This window comes from Desmodus rotundus, chromosome 5 (genome assembly GCF_022682495.2).
Source record: "Desmodus rotundus isolate HL8 chromosome 5, HLdesRot8A.1, whole genome shotgun sequence".
Lineage (NCBI taxonomy): Eukaryota > Metazoa > Chordata > Mammalia > Chiroptera > Phyllostomidae > Desmodus > Desmodus rotundus.
Window position 1 is genome coordinate 131,697,304 of NC_071391.1, and position 22,397 is coordinate 131,719,700.

Here is a 22,397-nt window from a genome sequence, read left to right on the forward strand (position 1 = left end):
CTAATTGGGGGGTGGGGGGTAGTCAAGTCCGCATTAATGCGAGGAATGGCTTCATTAGTTATGGTTCAAAAAAGCCATTTTATCTTGGCAAAGTAGAACCACATCGGAAGTGCCAGGCATTCTCCCAAATCTACTGGCAGTAGTTCCTTATTCGGACGCTCCTCATGACTTCCCACGTCAGCAGACATTATTTGTATTAAAAATGACATTCCTCTTCGATAACTCCTTTTCTCCAGTTTTACCTCTGCAATATGCCCAATATGTCTCCTCATTTCTGTAGTCACCATGCATCATGCTAGTTCAAGTGCTCATTGTTTACACACTGAAATACTCTATCGGTCTCCAAACAAGTCCCTAATCTGTTAGCACCCTGCTCCGTTCCCTTCAGCCAATGGCGGCTTAGTTTTATTTGAGCTTCCCAGATAGAGCTCCTAAGGCCATACAGGCATGTATGTAACTTCCCTGGGTCAGACTTACAAGTCTGTATACAAATTAGAGAAAGAGACCTTCCGAAGTTCCTCCAGGCTCCAACACCCTGTGATTCTATGGTTCCAACTTTCTTCCAACCAGAGCCCTCCTAAATCTTTTCAATCTTACTTCCCACTACTCACTATATTGCAGCCAAAATGAACCATTCATCCAACGTTCTTACTCGCAACACCTTTGCTGATCACAGCTTCCCCAATCCACAGCACTCTCCTCATCCCTGGTGGCATCGCACCCAGTCCGCTGGCTCCACCTCAAACCCCGGCCCTACCTGAAGCTTCTTTTGCTCTCTCTTCCCCCAACCCTGTTACGTAACTCCAACAATGCTCTGTTTTGTATTGCTCTTACGGTATTTACCATATCCAGCCCTGAAACACAGGCACGTGCATACTTGCATATTTTTCCTACTAAACTGTTAAGGACAAGAAATACACCTTTACTAATACAATGGTCTAGCACACTGTTATTATTAATGAACAAATATTAAGCTATTACTATCAGGTTAAAAAAGCCTAAGATTCACAACTCCCTTTAAATCAGCAATAATTAATTTATGCAGCTTTGAGAGATACAGAAAGTGGCTGACAGAACTTTGGTGGGCATCCTGCTTCTCTGTACCACTGATGCTGTGTGCGCTGGAGACGCGATGCCGGGCGCACGGGCACAAAGGCGGCCCTCTCCACCAGTGGCGTGCTGTGGCCCCTCGCACTGGTCAGCCGCACCTACCCGTGCACTAGTGCAGTTACTAGTGCACTGCGGGCACTGTCGTCACTTTCCCAACGGCCGCAGCACACACACAAGCCGCACGACATCGTCTTCTCTAGTGTGACTGGAGAAGTTGGAAAAACGGCCCAACTGGCTTAAACTGGCATGTTGGCTGAATTTACTTTACGATGACCACTGTGACGTGTAATGACCTACGCTTAGAGCTAAGAATAAAGTGTCTCTAAGGAAATAAAGAATACAGAGCCCTGGCTAGTGCGGCTCAGCGGAGTAAGCGCTGGCCTGAGATCCAAAAGGTCACTGGTTTGATTCCCAGTCAGGGCACAGGCCTGGGTTGTGTGGGTCAGTCCCCAGTTGGGGGCGAGTGAGAGGCAACTGATGGATGTTTCCCTTCCTCTCTTTCTCCCTCCCTTCTCCCTCTCTAAAAAATAAAATATTTAAAAACAAATAGGAAAATATTAGTAATTTTTCCAAAAGTATTGTTTAAAATCCAATGATGTATAAAATTTATATTGTTGATAATTTAGAGGTTTTGTTGTGACAATGTTTTTATATATTTCAATATAATTAAAAATCGTATTCCTTTATGACTTGTGAAATGATACAGCTCTGCCACGTTAAAGCTGCAATTTCAAGTTCCTAACTTCAAGATTGTTTCCCCCTCTGTAAAATGGAGTAATACCACCCATCTACCTTTGAGTTGCCTATACATAAGGTCAGACACATAACAGCCATCCAGTAAATGCTGGATTCTCCCCCGACCTTATGTAACATTATTACTTCATCAATATGTACAGAAAGCTAGAGAGAAACAAATCACCAGACTTTACAATACGCAAAATAATGTAGTAGGCCTCTTCCTGTAAGCTGTGAAAACCACGTAAGCCTACCCACTAACATCAACTGGATAATGTTCTAGGTAGTTACATCCTCTTTCATGCCCAAAGAGATACTTATCCTGTCAAAATAGTGTTTTAAATATTTACAACCTACTTTTAAAAATTGTCCATATGTGGAGCAATTACAGAACATTTCAAAGCCATGTTCAGCGCAATAGGAAGTTAATTCTCAGATCAGTGTGAGCCAGCGTTAGCTAGGTCTTGAACCAAACACAGAGCCAAATAAAACACATGACAGACATATTAGGGCATCCGGGGAGCTAAGATGGCAGCAGCATGAAAATGGGGCACAAAACCCTAGAAGGGATAAATGAGAGACAAGACAAAGATATCTAGATTGCATCCTGTAACGAACATAAAGTCCCCTAGCTCTAAAAATGTGATACAAGTGCTGTTTGAGGAAAATTACGCTGACAACATCGGTAGAGTTAAAGCAATCTGAGGTGCCCAGAAACCAGCTTGGTAACGAGTGAGGCTCAGCCCGGGGAGGGCAAACTATTTCTGTAAAGGGCCAGGCAGTAAGTACAATATTTTAGGCTTTGAATTCCACATGGTCTCTGTCACAACCACTTAACTCTGCTATTACAGCGTGAAAGCAGCTGAATGACTGAGTATGGTTGTGTTTCAGTAAAATTTCATTTACAAAAGCTGGCAGCAGCCGGGATTTGGCCCAGGGCTGCCGTGTGTGGACTCCTGCTCGAGACTGAAGGAGAGGGGAAACCACAAAATTTGGTTATTTCATTTACTGTGGAGTGGAAACAAACAAATATAACATTAAAACTGGGACCCCGGTATCAAGGATAATAGTGGTAGTACTGATAGAGATTGACAAGTTTGAGGAAAAAGACATGATGAATCAGTGGTTGGCAGGGGCTGGAGGGGCAGTGACTTCCAACGGGTATGAAGTGTCTTTTTGGTGTGAAGAAAATGTCTGGAATTATATGGTGATCTGGTACAATTCTGTGAGCATACTAAAAAAAAAAAAAAAAAAAAAAAAAAATCCCTGAGTTTTATGTGAATTATATACCATTTTTAAAAAGGGGTGGGAAAACATGCTAAGCATGAAGTGAGGCAGAAGACCCAAGCTAAGGTTTGCACCATTCAGCAATTAGATACATAACGCTAGTGTGTGTGCTTGTAAAGATGAAGGCAGCAGATGAAAGTTTAGAGTCAAGGAGATGCTGAAATAAAGGAGCTCTCCTAAGGCAAATGCAAACGAAATGCCTTAAGGAATGAGAAAAAGGAACTAGACAGAGAAGGAGTGGCAAGAAAAGACACAGGCATGATGAGAAATCTAACAGAAAAATATAAACATACCACTGGAAACAAAGATACTTCTAATAATCAGATAGCATAAAACATAAGCAATAAAGAAAATATAACTCTCACCAGTCATAACTAGGAGGGGGGACCCCCCCCAAAAAACAATTTATTAAAAATTGTGTACTTATTCTCCCATGTTTAAACTTCAGTCATCTTCAAAGTACTATTTGATACAACACACCTATCAAGACTTCTCTCCACCACTCAAAACAGTTTTTAAACTCATCAATTCTGATGCCTTTTCATGCTTCTGCCGTTTTTTGTTTCACCTCTTCCACATTGGCAAAATGTTTCCCTTTGAGGACTTTTTTCACCCGGGAAAATAAACAAAAAAAGTCACTGGGGCAAGATCAGATGAATGAGGAGGATGCGGCATGGGGGTCATGCTGTTTTGGGTCAGAAACTGCTGAACACTCAGCATGGTGTGGGCAGGTGCTCTCGTAAATCACCTGTTATGAGATGGGCAAACACATTCAGAGTCTTCGAAAAAAGTTCACTGAAGCTGAACGCAGCCTCTCACAACAGTGCCAGCTGGCACACTGATACAGATGGGCTCCTGGAACACTCACCTAGCAGGGGAAGCCTGTACTACAAGGGGCCCACCCTCCAGAAGATAATTCCATTTTCTGGGGACCCCCCCTCATACGTTAAAAAGATATACTTCCATTACAGTAAAATTAGCAACCAACACCTACTCCTAATAAATATTACTACTTAGTAGTAGAGTTAGACTAACGATATGCAAACCAGCGTTTTACATCATAAACCTATGAAATGACCTTTAGGAAATCTCGAAAGCAGATGCTTTTCGTATAGCTTTTTAGCAAAAACATGCAATTATCTTTAAGCAGTGAAAAATGCATGCCTGTAACTACACATAGTAGAATGAAGTCTTAATATAAATCCTGTTCACAGTTTTGCAAAGTTCGCCTTGTTTTCCAGACATCTCACCTGAATGGGTGGCCTTCATCTGACTTCTGGATAGCCTGGATCACACCCTTATATACCCTAAAGCTGATAGTCACCGAGAGCAGGGCCAGGGCAATGTAGGCCGTTACACTCACAATGCTGAACACTGTCAACGAAAGCAGCAGGAACAAGCTGGCACCAAACACCACTCCGGTCTTCTTAATGTCTCTCCAGTAGAGGAGGTCAACAACTGAAAATTTAAAACGAAGAAATCTGACATTAGGACATTATTTTAACCATTTGCATTTGGCACGTTTATATTTGCTCCACCCCCATGCCTAAAAAAGGTCTGTCTCTAGGTGAAGTACAGCCAAAACCTAGTTAAAGGTTAACCTTAGACACTCTATTTTAACCCCCCTCTAAGTTGTGTATCAGAATAATACCTGCATCTATCTCTGTTTATTGTAAAATGTTTTTCATGCAAATCTATGCCCTGCATGTCCAAATCATTCTGGCTATACACAGTTTATCACGTCAGCCCTGGCTGGGTGGCTCAGTTGGTTGGAGCATCACTCTGTACGCCAAAAGGTTGCGGGTTCAATTCCTGGTCAGGGCACCTACCTACATTGCAGATTCCCCAGTCAGGGTGAGTACAGGAGGCAACTGATGGATGTTTCTCTCTCACATCAATGTTTTTCTCTCCACCCCCCAAATCAATAAACATATCCTTGGGTGAGGATTTACAAAAAAGTGTATGAAATCTCAAGCCCCCCATAGCAGACTTCTAATAATCCAAAACAATTTTTCTTAAAAGTCATCTTGAGGTTTTCATTGTCATAGAATACATGGCATATATTCAAATTATAGAAAAAAAAAATCTTAGCATACAATCACTAAAATGACATACTTCAGTGACACAAAAATGTATTTATTTGCAAAAACAAATCACTAATTTAAAAAGTGTTGAGAAAGTAAAACTACTAAAAACTACAAGTTTTATAGCTATGCTTTTAAGGGATCACTCTTTAAGAAACTTAACAAAATCGTAACGTAACCTGGCTATCATAAAAACAAATATTTCCTACAAAATAAAAGGAAAAAACCAGCCATTAGACTAACTGAAAAGCTATTTCCCTCTAGCAGTAGATAAATACAATGCCATAAAAATGTAGGTGTGAAAGAAAAAAGAAAAACTAAGTGTGTTACACAGTTATATAATGTTTATTAATAGTAAGGAGTCAGAGAAAGCTCTCAGCCTACGGTCGGGGGGCCACTACAGGGGTCGAATAACCACAGGCCTGTGGTCTCAAGACTGGTTAGGTGCGGCCCAGGGAGAATCCTGCAGAGTGCAAAGGGCTCTTGGACTCACAAACAAGACACAGTTCATCTCTCTCTGGACTGTAAACAACTGGGGAGGTGGAAGAACATTCTTACAGCAGAATAAGGATGGCTACAATCTTGAGTACAATTTTAAATACCTGTTAATTTTTTAAGATAAAGAAGTAACAAAAATCACATTTGTAGGGGCGGCTTCAGTCTTGCTCATCAGGTACGCTGAGGTATCTGACCTCCCTTTACTGTTAAGGGTAGTTCTCTGGGGAAAACTATGTGGGGACTGTAAAACGTCAGATATTCTCACGGAGCCCCGAATTCCTGTCAGTATGGACCGTGAGGACTGACCAAGGGATTTTCAGTGCCTACCACAGTGTCTGGCACACAGCTCGACAACACTTACTGTATTTCCAGAGCATTTTATTCCGTTCTCCCATACATTTGATTCGAGTGCTATTAATTTAACTTTCTATATACGATTTAAACCTTTATTTTCAAACTCTGATTTCCACTATTTTTATTCAAGTTTTCCCTATCCCAAGTTCATTCCAATCCTGCGTAAAACATCTACATCAGTTTTGTTCTATTCAAATAGTTTCTACTATTATACCGATATACTAGCACAACCGCAGACGGACCAGAACTTGAAATAGTGTATCTGTGCTGTTAGGATGGCACCATGAATAATGTCATATTGAATAAAGAGATAACAGCAGTGCTGATAGTTTTCTGACATTCAGCAAACACTGAGCCAACACTGGTCAAGAAACGCACCCTACTAGAAGGGATTAGCCTCAGAATGGGCACGTGGACTTTTCCTTAAGGCCCTGTTCAGCTCTAAAGCTCTACAATTCTAGGCAGATGGTAAGACAGATAAAAACAATGTTAACAAAATTATAAAATAAACAGTTCACTCTTGTGAGAATTGAGACAAGGAAAAGAACTGGAGGAAGTTTTCAGACTTCATGAAAGAGAAATTGAGCTGGATTTTGAAGAAGGGGCTGGCTCTAGAAAACCTGAAGGGTGGGCCTAATTTAAGTCTCTGCTAGCAATGGTTCTAATAATTAACGCAGTTCTTTTTTAAACAGGGTGCCGTGACAGGGGAGGAGATGCAACGATAAAGATAGCCCTTAGTAACGTAATCCTTCCCTGCGAGGCCCCTCTCTGCGCCCACCACAGCGGCCTGTATTAGGCTGGACCGCCGGCGCTCAGACACCCGCTCTCAGACACAGGCTCTGTAATTCACCGCAATGAGACCTCGGGCAAGTCACAAATCCCTCCACGCTCCACTTCCCTCATCTTTAAAATGCTTACACAAATAAGAATGATCTCACTTAGATGTGGTGAGGATTAAGTGAGATAAAGAATTAACAGAATTTTCATTAATAAAATAATGAACACAATGTGCTTAATATAGTTCATAGCATGTAATAAATTCGTAGTAAATATCAGGGTTATCATTACTTGTCATCATTGTTATTAGGACTACCACCACAGTCACTATCACCTTTTTTGTCCAGGTATTTAAATAGTAAGTATATAAAGAAAAAGAAAATTTCAACTTTATAATTTACTTGTAAGTTAATAAATTGTATTGCTGTGTTATGTTAATAAACATGTTACTTTATAAGCCACAGGGAAAGGATTTTAAAACTTATCTGAGTTTTCAGTCTTATAGGGCAAATAAAAGTTGAGAGCCTGTAAGAATCAGTAAGGTACACTTCAAATCTATTTTTATATGGACAAACGCCCCTTCACAAAAATGTCTGGTTAGCAAAGTGCTCCAAAACATTTATTAACATTCAAAATCACTACTATTGGTGTTAAGTTAAAATAAACGTAGATGTCCTCATTATTCCTTACCATCACTAAAAACTACTCATGAAATTCAATGACTTGAGAGGCATGAACAACATAAATTATTATCTAATCAAATTGCCTCATATAGTAAGAGCTACTGTTCCAACAGTTTCAACTGACTAATCAGAATTATTTATAATTAGCCTATGATTATGATTATTTGTAATTGGTCTATGGTGAAAAGCAGTGTCTGTGACGGGACTAAAGGGACCCTCATCAGGACTCACTCTGCACGTGTGCAGCTCTGGTCGCGACTCCAGTCTCTCCAGACCTCAGCTTTACCATCGGGAAACAGGGCACTGGATAAATGATTTTCTTTTTCCTTCAGAAAGTAGCACGGTTCAGTTACCACAAACATACACGCTGGTCGTGCATTCAAACTCCCCATCAGCAGGTCCAAACCAATGAGATTTTACTGCTTTATTATCTGTGCCAAATATAATTTTTTAAAATAGCACCTTTTATAGATTTAGATTTTTAGGGGAGACAAATATTTTTTATTAATATCAGTCTTTTGAAATGAATCTGCCTAGAAACACTGTGTCAAACACTATTAAAATTTTAGAAAAATAAATTTACATCCCTAAATTATAAGCTGTATCATATGGGAACAGTATGAGAAGCTAAAAAATAAAATAAAAGGATTGAAGAGCAGCACACTTTTTAAGCCCAACAGATGCTTCAGAAATGTTTTCCAGGTTGCTCACCTGCATTCTCCACACCTCCCTCCATTTCCTGAGTCAGTCTTTCCTGGGCCCTTACATTACACCAAATACTGTTTGTATCCTACACATTATCTCTTTCAATCCTTAAATCCTACGAGGCAGGCTTCCAGACAAGAACAGTGAGACCCGGCTCTTACATGACAGAATCACTTAATAAATGGAAGAACATGGATTTTAACACAGACTTCTTACTGATAAAATTCATACTCTCCATGTATGATGCCAAATCGAAGGCTCAGCATATTAAAATTCTTCAAAATGTTACATACTTGTACACATAATGAATAGGAAGGGTGCAGACAGATAATTACTACATGTGAGATGAATCAAAACGCCAAGAAATTCATTATAAATAAATTAACAGGATAGGTTAATTAATAAGAGATATATAAATTTTAACGTGCATACTTCACCTACAGTTAAATCCAAAAACGAGGGAAAAAAGCTGTATTCCAATATACCTCACAGGTATTTTCCCGTAGTAGAAAACTATAATCAAGTTGCTGAAAACATCTCTTGAAAGCCCCCTGACTCTGGTTAAGTTATGATATATCTATACAAAGGAGCGTTAGATATTAACACTCCTATTAACATTAAAAGACAGTGAGGTAGCTCTCTATTACCATAGAAGCATGCCCATAATAATAAATGCAAACAGAATATTACAAAAAGAACCATATCGTATAACCCCACTTAAAAATTATAGATGCATAACTATTAAGTATGAAAGGATATCTCGTAAACAGTTTTTATCTCTAGATAGTTAGCAGGGTTATGGATAAATTTAACTAGATTCTTCATTCCCATCTAAATTGGTCCCCTCCAAAGGCTGCCATGAATTACGATTGCAGTACGTAAAAATTCACCCCTTTCTATTTGTGTTTGATACTCAAGAATCTGACAACATGCGTGTGGTTTTCTCAGTAGGCTTTCCTATTGGGAAGAGAATACACTGTACTTAGATGTAGCTAATTGTTAAAATTCTAACAGTTCATAATTAAGTTGATAATTCTGGTGCTTTGGGTTGAATCAAGTCAGTTTCCCCAAAGTTGCTGATACAAGAATAGAAATGTATAGAGTCCAGCATTATTCCATGATCAAGGCCTAAAATAAATTTAATTGCATCAAAGTACAGCAAACCCTAACCTATTACTGCCTTTCTACCTATCATATGGTTCCTAGAAATAAGGTATTTTCAATAAATGAAAGAGCTCTGAGAAACACATTCGCAAGTCCACACACACAGTGTGAAAACATGCAAACAGCTACACTAATCAAAGCAAACGCCCCGAGAGCCTGGTTGACACAGCCCCGGGCGGCCCCGCCGAGCAGCAGACCTTGGAGCACTGAGGAGGAAAATGGGGAAGAACATCCAAGAGAGTCAAGACAGCCAGGCACTGAGAGTCACACGTCAGACAAAATTGACATGACCTAGACTAGAAAAGTCTGCGAGGCAATCTGCACTGCCACAGAGCCACTGTGCAAAGTATAGAAGGATATCAATTCATTGTTTGCAAAGGAATTCAAGAGATAATTAGTGAAGCTGAAAGGATGAAAAATATTAGTTTGTAGCAAGTAAAAATTGCAATAAAATTGACATTTGCCAATATTTCTAGTCTCACAGAGTCCTTAAGTGGGTTTCAATGAAAAAAATTTGTAAGATTAAGTTTATCCAAGATCACTGATTCTCAATGAGGAGCAGGGGAGTCATAAAGTTTTATTAACACCCTTTCTGAGAAATACATTCAAATACTGTTGCTTCTAATATTCATCAAGAAATTTATATCCATTAGTTAATTTAGGTATTTATACAATCCTAATATCAAAACCAGGCAAAGATATCACAAGAAAACTATAGACTAGTATTTCTTATGAATATAGAAACAATAACCCTTAACAAAACATTAGCAAACTGAATCTAGCAACACAGCCAAAGGATTATACACCATGGCCAAGTGGTACTTATCCCAGGAATACAAAGTTGGGACAACATATGGTACAACCAGTTAATACAGCATACCACAGTGATAGAATTAAGGACAAAAAGTACATGATCATCACAATAGACACAGAAAATGCACCTGACGAAATCCAGCACCCTTTTTATTATAAAAACACTCAAGCCAGGAATAGAAGCAATGTCCAAAAGCTGATTTAAAAAAAAACCAAAAAAACCCCAAACCCATAGCTAACATCATACTTAATGGTGAAACAAAGCTCTTCTAGGACCAGAAACAGACATACTCTGCTTTCCACTGTTAGTCAGTACTATCCTGGAGGTATAAGACAGGGCGATACAGCAAGAAAAGGAAATAAGACATCTGGATTATAAAGAAAGAAAACTATTTCAACTTGCAAATAACTTGATCTTGTATATGGAAAATCCTAAGGAATCCACAAAGAAGCTACTACAACTAATAAACAAGTCCAGAAAAGTTGCAGGATATAACACCAATATACAAAAATCAATTACAGTTCTATATACTAGGAATGAACAACCTGAAAATGAATTAAGAAAATCTCATTTACAATGGCATCAAAAAGAATAAAATACCTAAAGAACAAAGTTTTAAAGTGCCGGACTTAGAAACTGAAAACTACAAAATAGCACTGAACAAAATTAAAGAAGACAAGTAAATGAAAAGACAACTTACATTTATAGATTAAAGAAGGCATTACTATTAAGATGGTAATACTACCGAAACTGATCTACATTGTAATCTCTATCAAACCTAGCAACTTTTTAGCAGAAATTGACAAGCCACTTGTAGAAATCACACAGAAATGCAAGGCATGCAGAACAGTCATAACAATCTTGAAAAATGACAAAGTCAGAGAACTCATATTTCCCTTTTTCAAAACTCCCTACAAAGCTACAGTAACGAAGATAGTGTAGTAGTTGCTCAGGATGGACAAAGGTCAGTGGAAAAATTAAAAGCCCCATATAAACACTAACAATTACAGTCAACTGATTTCAACAAGGTGTCAAGGCAGTTCAATGGGGAAAAATAGCTTTCGCAACAAATGGTGCTGAGAGAAGAAAGTTAGACCCTTACCTTACCGCCCATACAAAAATTAACTCAAAATGGATCACAGACCTAGAGAGCTTAAACCATAAAACTCTTAGAAGAAAAAAAACAGATACAAATCTTCATTACTTTGGATCTGGCAATGTTTTCTTAGATATGACATAAGTACCAGCAGAAGGAAAAAACAGATACATTTGATCTCATGAAGATTAAAAACTTTTGTGCTTCAATGGACACTATCAAGGAAGTAAAAAGATGAGCCATGCAATGGAGAAAATATTTACAGATTAAACATCAGATAGGGGAGTTGGATTCAAAATATGTATGTATATTAAAAAAACCTCAATAACTTAACAATAAAGACAAATAAATAGATGAGTTAAAAAAACGGTCACAGGATCTGAATAGAAATTTCTCCAAAGAATATACAAATGACTAATAAACTATGGAAAGATGTTCATCACTAGTCTTTGCAAACCAAACCACAACCAGATACCACTTCACACCTGCCAGAATGACTAAAATAAAAAAAAGAGAGAACAAATGTTGGCAAGAAGTGATGAAGACTGGAACCCTCTTACACTGCTGTTGGGAGAGTGAAATTCTGCTGTGAAAACCAGTTTGGCAATTGCTCAAAACATTAAACCCAGAGTTATAATATGACCCAGCAATTCTACTTTTAGGAATTTCTACCCAAAAGACTAGAAAACCTATGTTCACACAAGAACTTGTACACAAATGTTTACAGCAGCACTACGCATAATAACCAAAAGGAACCACCCAAATGTCCATCAACTGATGAATGGATGATACCATACGGGATATCCACACAATAGAATGTAACTGGGCCAGAAAAAGGAATGAAGTCCCGAGACATGCCACAACTCGGCTGAACCTTGAAAACATTTGCTACATGAAAAAAGCCAGAGAGACACAAAAGGTCACAGTTGTACGATTGTGTTTATGTGAAATGTCTAGGGCTGCCAATTCTATAGAGACAGAGAGCGGATGAGTGGTTGCCAGGGCTGGGAGGAGTGGAGATGGTGACTGTTAATGGGAACGTGTTTGGGGGAAAAGAATGAAAATGTTCTGGAATTAAGATAACAGTGATGGTTGCACAATGTTGTGACTGTACTAAAAATCAAAGAATTATACACTTAACAAAAAAATTTAAAATAAACTAAAAAAATTACTCATTTTAACACCTATTTCTCTGCTAGGTTGTAAGCTCCATAAGAGGGCATGCTGTCTTGTTATCTACCATATCCACAGAGCTGAGAGCAAAGCTCGAATCGACTGATCTTTCAATAAATGTTACTCATTGATTAGAATGGATGCATACTTTATGTCAGTTTAAGGCATTCGCTAATTTTTTCAAAAATGCTTCTATGCTTTGGATTTAACATGTTTTATTTAAATCATTTTTCAGACATCTACCTTATTAAACAGCAAATAGCTATGCTTTCAGATAATTTATAAAACAGCAAATATTGTTTTATAGGCTTCTATCTCCTTGTACATTTTGAAAGACTGGTGAGTACCTTGCATCTTCGTAGCCTCATTATCTGCTCCAGTCAACATTTGCTGTCAGAACAGCGTGTGAATAGTGGCCAGATTATTCTTAGTAATAAGAACATTTTCATTAAAGGCTATAATATTTTCAATTTAAAATGAATCGACATCTTTAATTTAAAATAAAGGACATCTTTAAACAAGAACTGTTGGGTCACTAAAATGCCAACTTTGGAATCTTCTGTAATCACTTTGTTAGTTCTGTTTATGAGTGTAGAGTTTAATGGCCTCTTTATTCTTGAGAAACCAAAACAAAGACACAGGGCTGGAACAAGGAAAGCTTAGCCTTTCACGGTTCCTCCAGTCTCCTGTAGCACCGAACAGAGCATCAATCATGCTCGGAGACCCACTGCACTCCTATGTAAAATGTTCACGAAATACCCTTCGCAAGGTCCGAGATTAACTGAACCGCAGCCTTCCCTCTCACAGCTGCGGGAGACGCTTGCGGATTGCTAGAACAATGCTGAGTGATTTCGGTCATTTAGAAAAAAGTGATGCCCACTTTTGTTTTCAAAATAAAAACGTGGAAGATATTTGTGACGTGTCCTGCCCAGAACTATAGCATCTTTACTGACTAAAATTTTAATCTAAAGTAATTCAGTACACTACAGTATTTTCTTCAAAAAATAAAAACTTCTGGCCCACTGAGGAGCAAGAAAAGTCGCCAACATCTAGTGACCATAAACTGTCGTCTGTCACAGCTAAAAACAGCGCCGGCACGCACGCCTGACGACAGAAGTCATCCAATTACACTTCGTCTCCACCAAATCCTTACTGAATCTCTTCCTCGAATAGCCTGAAGTCAGGTTTCAACTTTAAAATCTTTTGTCTAGAGGGGAAAAAGGTGAACTAGTTGGTCCTAAAAATACCGGGAAGGAAGAGCTGCGGGAAAATATTTACCTCCTAAGCAAAAGCAAATATTAAGTTCTCTTTAACAAAGTCAGGTGAGCAATGAGTAATGCAATTAAATAGGAAATTAATAAACAAAAGATATATAAAAATTAAAGTTTTAGTTGCTATTTTTCACACACATGACTTTTATATTAATAAATAATTATGTATTTATTAGAAATCACCGTCCTTAAATCGAATTCTTCTCAATCGGCAGGAAAAGTGACAAGAATTCAGAGCTGACCATTTAGCACCACATAGTAAACTTGTACTCCCACACGGCAAGTGATCACTTGGCTAAAATGACAGGTGTCAGTCCAGAAAAAGGCCTGTGCAGAGGGGAGCCTAGTCTTTCTACAAGGACAGGGACACGAGTTCGATCCCCTTTCTTCCTCCTGTTCCCATCAGTATGACCCTGATTAGATTACTGGCCTTAGTCTCCCCACACGTAAAATTAGGAAAATGATAACCCCCTAACGAGTTAGTTTAATCTTAAGGAGATCTCACATATGGAAATAAACACTAAATAAAGGTAATATCTCAAGAGGTAAAGTCAAGCAGGGAAATCAAATATTAAATGCAATGCTTAACTAAGCTCTAGGTTTTTTTTAAAGATGAATTTAACTTTCTCTGAAAGCACTGCTTACTTGGTTTCAGTTAGCAATTTCAGATAGTATTGCTACAAAGTATCTTAATCAAGTACCTGACAAACCAGCATCTCTGCTGGTCATCTCCTCTTCCAGTAACTGGACTTTTTGAAAGACACACCATTTCAGGTCCTTGTCTCTTTCACCAGTAAATCTTTCCTGCCTGACTTTGGACAACATCACAGTCTGTTGTCAATTTCAACCACCATACGTTTAAGGAAAAAACATTTTATGTAAAACTAGCATAAATTCTACACTTGACTTTTCCATAGTAATTTAGTAATCCCCTATTCCGAGCAAGGCATTATGCAAGTACTTTGTATACGTTACCACTAATCACACAACTCTATAAAGTATTTATTATCTGCTGTACACGAGGCAACTGAGGCTTAGAAGTTTTATTAAATAAATTGTGCAGTGTTACAGACTGAAATCCAGTCTGACTGCGAAGGTCTCACTCTTTCCATCATACCACATTTTGTATTTAAATATGCCAGTATTCAAGTTTGCTTTTTATCCTACTTGAGGATGCCAAATAATATTCTGATCTCAATTTAAGTAACTGAGAAGAGAGAAGCAACTTACTAACATGATGAGCAGTTATATGTATATTAGTAAGTCCAGTAATATAGATTCAATATGAATAAACCACGTTCTGTTTAAACTGCCAATTGTTTCCTAGAAGCTATCTAAATCGTCTCTCTCTGAAAATAACAATTTAAAACTGTGCCTAAATAGATACAGATATATCTACATAAAACACAAATCAATAGCAATGCAAAATTGCAAATCTTCCTAATAATGCAGGATTTTATAAGTTTAATATTATGAGTGATATTGGAGAATTACTCAAAAAAACCAAGAAGATCCAAAAGGCACTTAAAACAGAACATCTGACCTCAAAAGTTTACGAGAAACCACTAGGAAAGTTAATAAAACTCTTGAACATTTTTTGTAAAAGGACATCTATATATGAACCACTGTGAAATTCAACCATGAAGTAAAAGATGCCATTTTGTCCCACCAAGTAATTGTGGTAAAAATTACACTCTCTAAAAGCCCAAAGCTTAATTCATCCTCTGTTCGTTCTAAGAACCTAATACACATCTGTAATTACAACATACGTTTCATTAAGAATAAACTAAAAATTGCTTTTATAAGTGTTGGTTTTGTTTCAAGATAAAGTCTTCATCAAATCCATTATTAAAAATTTGGGTTCACTTCAAGTAGTCTTTTTTGTACATTAAGCATCTTTAAGTAGAAAATGTTTCAATATGTTGTAGAAAGGGACAGACCGCCTGTAGTTTGTCTGCTTTCAGGGATAACCACATTTCCCTGAGACAGAGAATAGTAAGATTCAATAACCACCACACGTGCCTCATTGATAAGTTAATTCACCAATATACTAAATTAGTTCATATAGTTTTTACTATTTCCTTTAATCGCACTAATTCTATGTCTAGCCTTATTACAAGAGGACAAAAAATACAGCAAAAAATAATTCTAACTCCCACTTCCAACCTCAAACCGTAAATTTCCCTGCAGAGGAAAATTCATATACGTAGCTAAGTCTACTTTCTCTAAGGTAAAGAGAGCTAAGTAAGTATCTTCTAAGCGTGCTATGTATACACATATTGCAAGCCAATGATTCGCCCTACCTGACCAAAGTTTCACAATCTTCAGTTGTGAGGGACGTCAAAATAAGGAATCTTCCTGCAAAAAGTCTGTATTTATAAATTTGGGTAAGCAGGTAGTTATTTATTTTAAAGTACTGAAATTGAGCCAAGACTTACAAATAAAAGACTCAAACTGGAGCACCCACTGGTTCAGTGTGTAGTAAATACACCATGGTTTAAATCTTACTGCTCCTTGGCCTCCAAACATTACAAGGTACAGGCACCAAACCTTAAAAATAGGAAATTGCTGCTCAAAATTCTTTTTACTTCTACAACCTCATACACCTATTGTACACACTCAATACAAATGCTCACTGAATAAACGGTTAATTATACAGATAAAGAAATGAGGTAAAGTATTCATATAATTGACCAGAATAATCTAAATTATTTTAGATTATTTAGGTGGAAAAAATACACAAATGAGTGTATACAACAAAAAACAACTATAATTCCTCATTCTTAGGAAAAATCAGAATTTTAGCAAATCTATAGTCTGAGGGTAGCAGTTCCTAAATTTATCTCAATGCTCACTCACAACAGTTTTGCAGGGATATCATTACTATTTCATATTTTTTTAATCTTTAAGTTACTCTGAGCTCCTTAAGTAAATGCTACATAGTGCAAGATAGTGATGACTGAGTATTTAAGGAGAGACAACGGTATTTTAGTGTCTATCAATACCTCACATAAATGCTGAAGAGGTGACTGGATTAAGATGTGAAAGCATGAAGCAGATTTAAATATACGTATCCATTTTATAAATACCAAACCCCCTGCCCACGCCCCACACAGAAACACACGCCAAGTAACAGAGTCAGCAGTATCCGCGACAAAGCAGAGAAACAAACAAGATGTGGTCTCCGAACACCACTCCAAAGATGCAAGGAGCGGCACTGGCTAAATAAACTACATCTAGTGACGCCCTTTTGCTTAAATTCTAGCAAGAGATGGAATTGACTGAATAAAGAAAAAGGTAACCTGGGGGCTACCTACAGACCAGCATAATAGTTCTATTCACTGCTTAAATATTATCCCTGCATGCAAGCATGTAATCCAATCCCTAAGGACGAGGAGAAATTATACTCCTGGCCCACAGAGTTCCCACTAGGCTTAACCTTTTGACAATACTAAACAACTACCACCTTGCAACCACCACCCCCTACCTTCTTTTATGGCTAGTGTACAGCCTACTGCCTCTTTTATTGTAGCGTGAGAACCACTCAAAAAGAAATATATACCATGTTCAATTAAATACCACAGTTAGCTTATTAATGAATAAAATATCAAACCATGGGTCATTAACTGTCATCACGCTTCAGTTGTTCAAGTGCAAATATAAATTGTAAAATAAAAACAAAGGCTCTTTGAACAGGCCACAAGCTACATGGTCCTGAACAAATAATCCCTGTAGTCGTCTCGGGTTCCTTACCTATAAAATGAGAAAGTTGGAAAAAATGACTTGTCTGCGGGTATCATCTAAAGTCCTGGACTTATAAAAAGTTGCTTAAGTGATTTAACTGCTCCTCTAGGATGGGGTAAGGTAGGAAATCCCTTTTCTCATTTCTTCCACTTGAAAAAACATTTAAAAAAACCCTCCAAGAACGTATGTATAGGATTCAAAGCCAGAACTAAACCCAGCAGAACATCAGAGCTTTCAGCCTCGTCCTTTATGAAGAAGCTGTGCGAAGTCAACAAGGAGACCTAGTCATGAGGCCACGAGGCCACCGTTCTTGCCCTCAAGGAACTTACAGGCTACAAAAAGAGCCAAGATATACATACAAATAACTAATAAACGCCACAAAGTGAAAACCAAGACATGGGAGTTCTGAGGAACACTGGGTCACCTCCGCTGAGAGGCCAAGTCAACAAGCACGGCAGGGAGGACCGAGCCTCTGTAAGCACAACTTGGACAAAGTGAAATGGGGTGAAAGGGTGAATGGACAGGCATGTTTGGGGGACCAGTCCTTCAATGTGTCTGCAAAGTAATGGGAGATGGGATTATGAAGTTTGAGACCAGACCTGGAATGCTTTTTAAAAGTCCAGGGTAGACAGTGTAAAACAGACTTTATTTGAGAAGGAAAGAAAACTCCTGAAGTGCTGCCATTAGAGGAATACTCTTGGAAGATTCATTTGGTCATGAAGCACAGCGTTTAGTGGAAAAGCCAGCTCAGCTGGGAGTCCTGGTGAGGCAACCGGAGTACCCAGACTTGGGTAAGCAAAACAGAGGATATTCCCACCACTGCTCTCACTACCTACCCACAGAGGACTTTAAACCATACCTCGGAGAAAACATTTGCAGATTTCCTCTTTTTAATGTAAGCCTGGTTTTCATCAAGTAATTTACTTAAAAACTGACCAAACAGCTACCTCGGAAAGAGTCAAAACCACCAGAAATGCATACGTAGTGCTGAATCTTGGCCAAGGCTTTGGGGCAGGCACTCCCAGAGTTCTCTGTACAAGCCTTCTGGAGGGCAGTTTTGCAACAGCAGCCTAAATACTATATATAACCCAGCCAGTTAGGAATAATCATGGCTAAAAAACAAGATTTACACTCCAGTATATTAATTTTAGCATTGTTTATACTTGCAAAACTTTAGGAAAAACTTGAATATTCAACTGTATGGCATTGGTAGTACATAGAATACTAAAACCATTAAAACAATGTGGAATATTTTTTTAAAATGAAACGTATTTCCCCATTTAGCGGAGAAATAAATGGTTACAGAACAAAATGGACTATATTTCCTCCAACACATACACGAGGTTCAAAATGAACACCAAAGTGATGAAGGCCTGAACGATAGGGTTTCAACTAAGTTTCGAATTGAAAGTGGAGGCCTTTCTCTAACCGATAGGTCTCTCAATGGGTTAATGCTGAAGTTCCCCTCTCAGGCTTTTTTTGCAGGGGAAGTGGGGGCGGCATCCCCAAGGGTTAAGAAGGCATTTATTTCAAGCGGCATCCCCCCTGCCCCTCTCTGCCTGGTACCAGTGCACGCACACTCCGATACCATGCACTCAGCACCCTTAAGCTTTCGAAGAAATGGCGGGTGGCTTATCAAAGTAAAGGTCAGGGAGCCGGACAAGAACCTCTGCAAGGAAGTATGTTCCAGAATTGGTCCAAAGCTACTGTGCCTTAAAGCACAGTCAAACACTGAATTCTAATTCTAGAAACATTTCTATTCCCATCCTACAGAAACTTCTCTCAAAGGTCACACCTGTAGCACGTGAACTTCCAGATTCAAAAGGTACTAGTAATAATGTTGCACATATTCCTAATATTCAGCAGGGCCCACAAGCATCTCTCAATCTTCATATTCAACAGCTTCTCTAGTGTTTAACCACTCATTCCTTCTTGAAACTTCTCTCCCTCCTTAGTATCAGTGAAACTGTACTGTCCTGCCCTGTACATAACTCCCTGATTTTCCCTGGTGCTTCGTTCGCATCCTCACAAAGTTGGTTTTAGGCTTTCCTTCGTTAATCTTCAGTTCTTTCTATGCAAATACAGAAGTCTGGCCTTATCCATGGTGTTACCCAATATCAACTGCAGTCTGAAAATATTACATGGGAAATTCCAAACATAAACAGTAAGTTTCAAACTGAACACCAATCTGAGTAGCACAATGAAATCTCGAGCAGTCCTGCTCCCCGCCCCCCCCCCCCCCCCCCCCGCCATCCCGCCCAGGACACGAATCATCCCCCAGTCCAGCATATCCGCATGGCCTACGCCACCTGCCCTTTAGTCACTAGTAGCCACCCTGGTTAACAGAGCAACTGAGGGACCTCCACTCAAGTAACCGCCATTTTACTTAATAATGGCCCTAAAGCACAAGAGTAGTGATGCTGGCAATCTGGATGCGCCAAAGAGCTTCCCTTAAGTGAAAAGGTAAAAATTCTTGACTTAAGAAAAACCATATGCTGAGGTTGCTAGGAACTCTGATAAGACCAAATATTCTTCCGCCAGTGAAATTGTGAAGGAAAAATAAATTTGTGTTAGTTTTGTTGTCACACCTCGAACTGCAAAAGGTACAACCAGAGTGCGTGGTAAGGGCTTAGCTGAGATGGAGAAGGCATTAAATGTGTGTGTGGAAGGCAGGAACAGAAAATATGTCCCCCGGACAGCAACGTGCTGTGCCAGAAAGCACTGAGCCTGTCCACAGACTTCAGCAAGGGATCCCCTGAAATTCACATCCCTTTTATTTCTGCATATTGTTACAATTGTTCCATTTTGTTATCAGGTACTGCTGTTAATCTCTCACTGTGCCATTTATGAATAACACTTTATTGCAGGTATGTATAAGAAAAAAACACAGTACTATGCAGAGTCTGGTGCTATCCCTGGTTCCAGGCATCCACTGGGGGTCTTGGAATGGCCTCCCACAGATAAATGGGGACTGCTGTGTCCTCACAGTATTCATCTGTCTCACTTTACATTCGATTCCCAATTCTATATCATTAAACCTATCCTTTCTCTGAGCTTCAGAAATGTCCTACCCTCACTTCATATCTGAAGTTTCCAAAACTGAACCTGGCATCATTTCTACTTCCTTTAGTTCTATTTCTACAGATACTAATGCACTAGCACTGCCCATGTTTCAGTCAAAATTCAATGTCTGACTGAAACTGCATGTTGTCCTTTGAGTCCCTCCTTCACCCCAGTCCCACAAATCTATGTCAAATGTCAAGTATTCCTTTTCTCAGATCTGTCACTTCCTTTTCATTCCTATTTCAGGCCAAGTTGAGGCACTCGTTGCTTTAAATCCGGGCACACAGTCATCCTGTTTTGTCTCAGTTCTTTTCCTCCAGGGTGCTTTATACAGCACCACACCAGTCTTCCAAACCTGCATCATTTTCTCTCTCTCTACTTTAAAACTTCCTAAGGCTTTTTATCTCCTTTATAATAAAATCCAAAACCCAATGTCTTCGACAGTCTAGCCCAAAGCATCTTTGTAAAAACCAGAGAGTATCAACACTGGAAGCCTAGAAATCATGCAAGAAAGAAAACCACGTTAAATGTCTTACTCTGGCCCAAATCAAAACATACCAGAACAAAAACTTAAAAACCTACACTAATGTTTCCTAAATTTGCCTGATTTCAACATGAATTACACCAGCATGCGTAGTATACAGATTGCCAGGCCCTTCAACTGTAAGTTCCGATTGGGTAAGTCTGAGTGTATGATCATAGGCACCTGTATTTTTAAGAAGCACTAGGTGATTCTCCAGGGAAGTTTGAGGAAACCTGACCTAGATCCTGTATTGTTTCTTAATCATACCAATCTTACCTTTCAACTTCTGTCCTATAAATACTCTGTCCTACCCAGAAAGCTCTATTCAGTGTCTCGGGTAATACATTGTTTAGTGGTTACATCATTCTCATTCCCTACACCCACCCATTCCTTATTTTAAGCTCTTCAAAATCTTTTGACTGTCTTAACGCTTTCCCTATAACCCCAATAACCAAGTACTGTGGGGATACTTTTTTCAAGTATCCTCCTAAAAACAAAAGAAAATCCAAGATGAAAAATATGTAAAAGAACACAGATTATCAGTACTGGTCTTAGTCCAAAGGATACAATACCTTAAAAACTAGTTAATCAGTGTAAAAACCAAAACAAAAACCTCAAATGACTGCAAGCACTGAAACGAGAGTATCTCTCACTTCCGTTACCTCATTACACTTGCGTATAGGAGACACACTTCACCACCAGAAGGCTGGCTACGTTCCAATCATGGGGCTAAAGGGGGCGGGGGTGGGGTAGGAGGGGCAGTAGGAAAAAAAATATGGACCTAAATATATTCTTAAAAATGTAACTAGAGCCTACGTTAGATTCTTTGCTCTACTATCACACACTCCTCGCAAAATGAGGAAAATCTCATTCCATGTCAGTTTCAGCTTCTCAATGACTTCCATTTAAGTCGTAACATATAATCTACAACATTAAAACTAGCTGCTGATGAAGAAAATACTAAATTATAACTTTACCAATGAATCAGAAAAATAGGTAAAGTTAGTCTTACCGAGTAAAAAAGCCAAAGATGAGCACTAAAAAATATTAGGCCACTACAGTTACATACAAATTGAGGCTCCCTGGAGACATTTCAGAGTAAATTTGATTTTATATTTAGTGCCTAAAAATAAAACAAATATGTAGTATAGTATGGCCTATACCGGATCTTAATTTTTCATGTCATAAAATATCCCTGAAGTAGTTTAGCAAATAAAGAACTTATGATGTTATTAAATGGTCTAAGATTTAAATGATTAATGCAGAACCTTCATGGTTTCAGAGCAGGCCCTGGTGTGACTTTTCACCTATGTTTA

At 38.6% G+C, this 22,397-nt stretch overlaps 1 protein-coding gene across 4 annotated transcripts in view; it reads right to left on the bottom strand.

The window, feature by feature from the left end:
• The window catches only part of RTN4 (reticulon 4), a 74,900-nt gene that overhangs the window by 11,948 nt on the left and 40,555 nt on the right, over positions 1-22,397 (bottom strand). For all 4 annotated transcript variants that reach the window (XM_053924904.2, XM_053924906.1, XM_053924905.1 and 1 more), the window contains one exon: positions 4,383-4,590. In XM_053924904.2, coding sequence (XP_053780879.1) covers positions 4,383-4,590 — 208 coding nt within the window. The remainder of the gene's footprint in view (positions 1-4,382; positions 4,591-22,397) is intronic.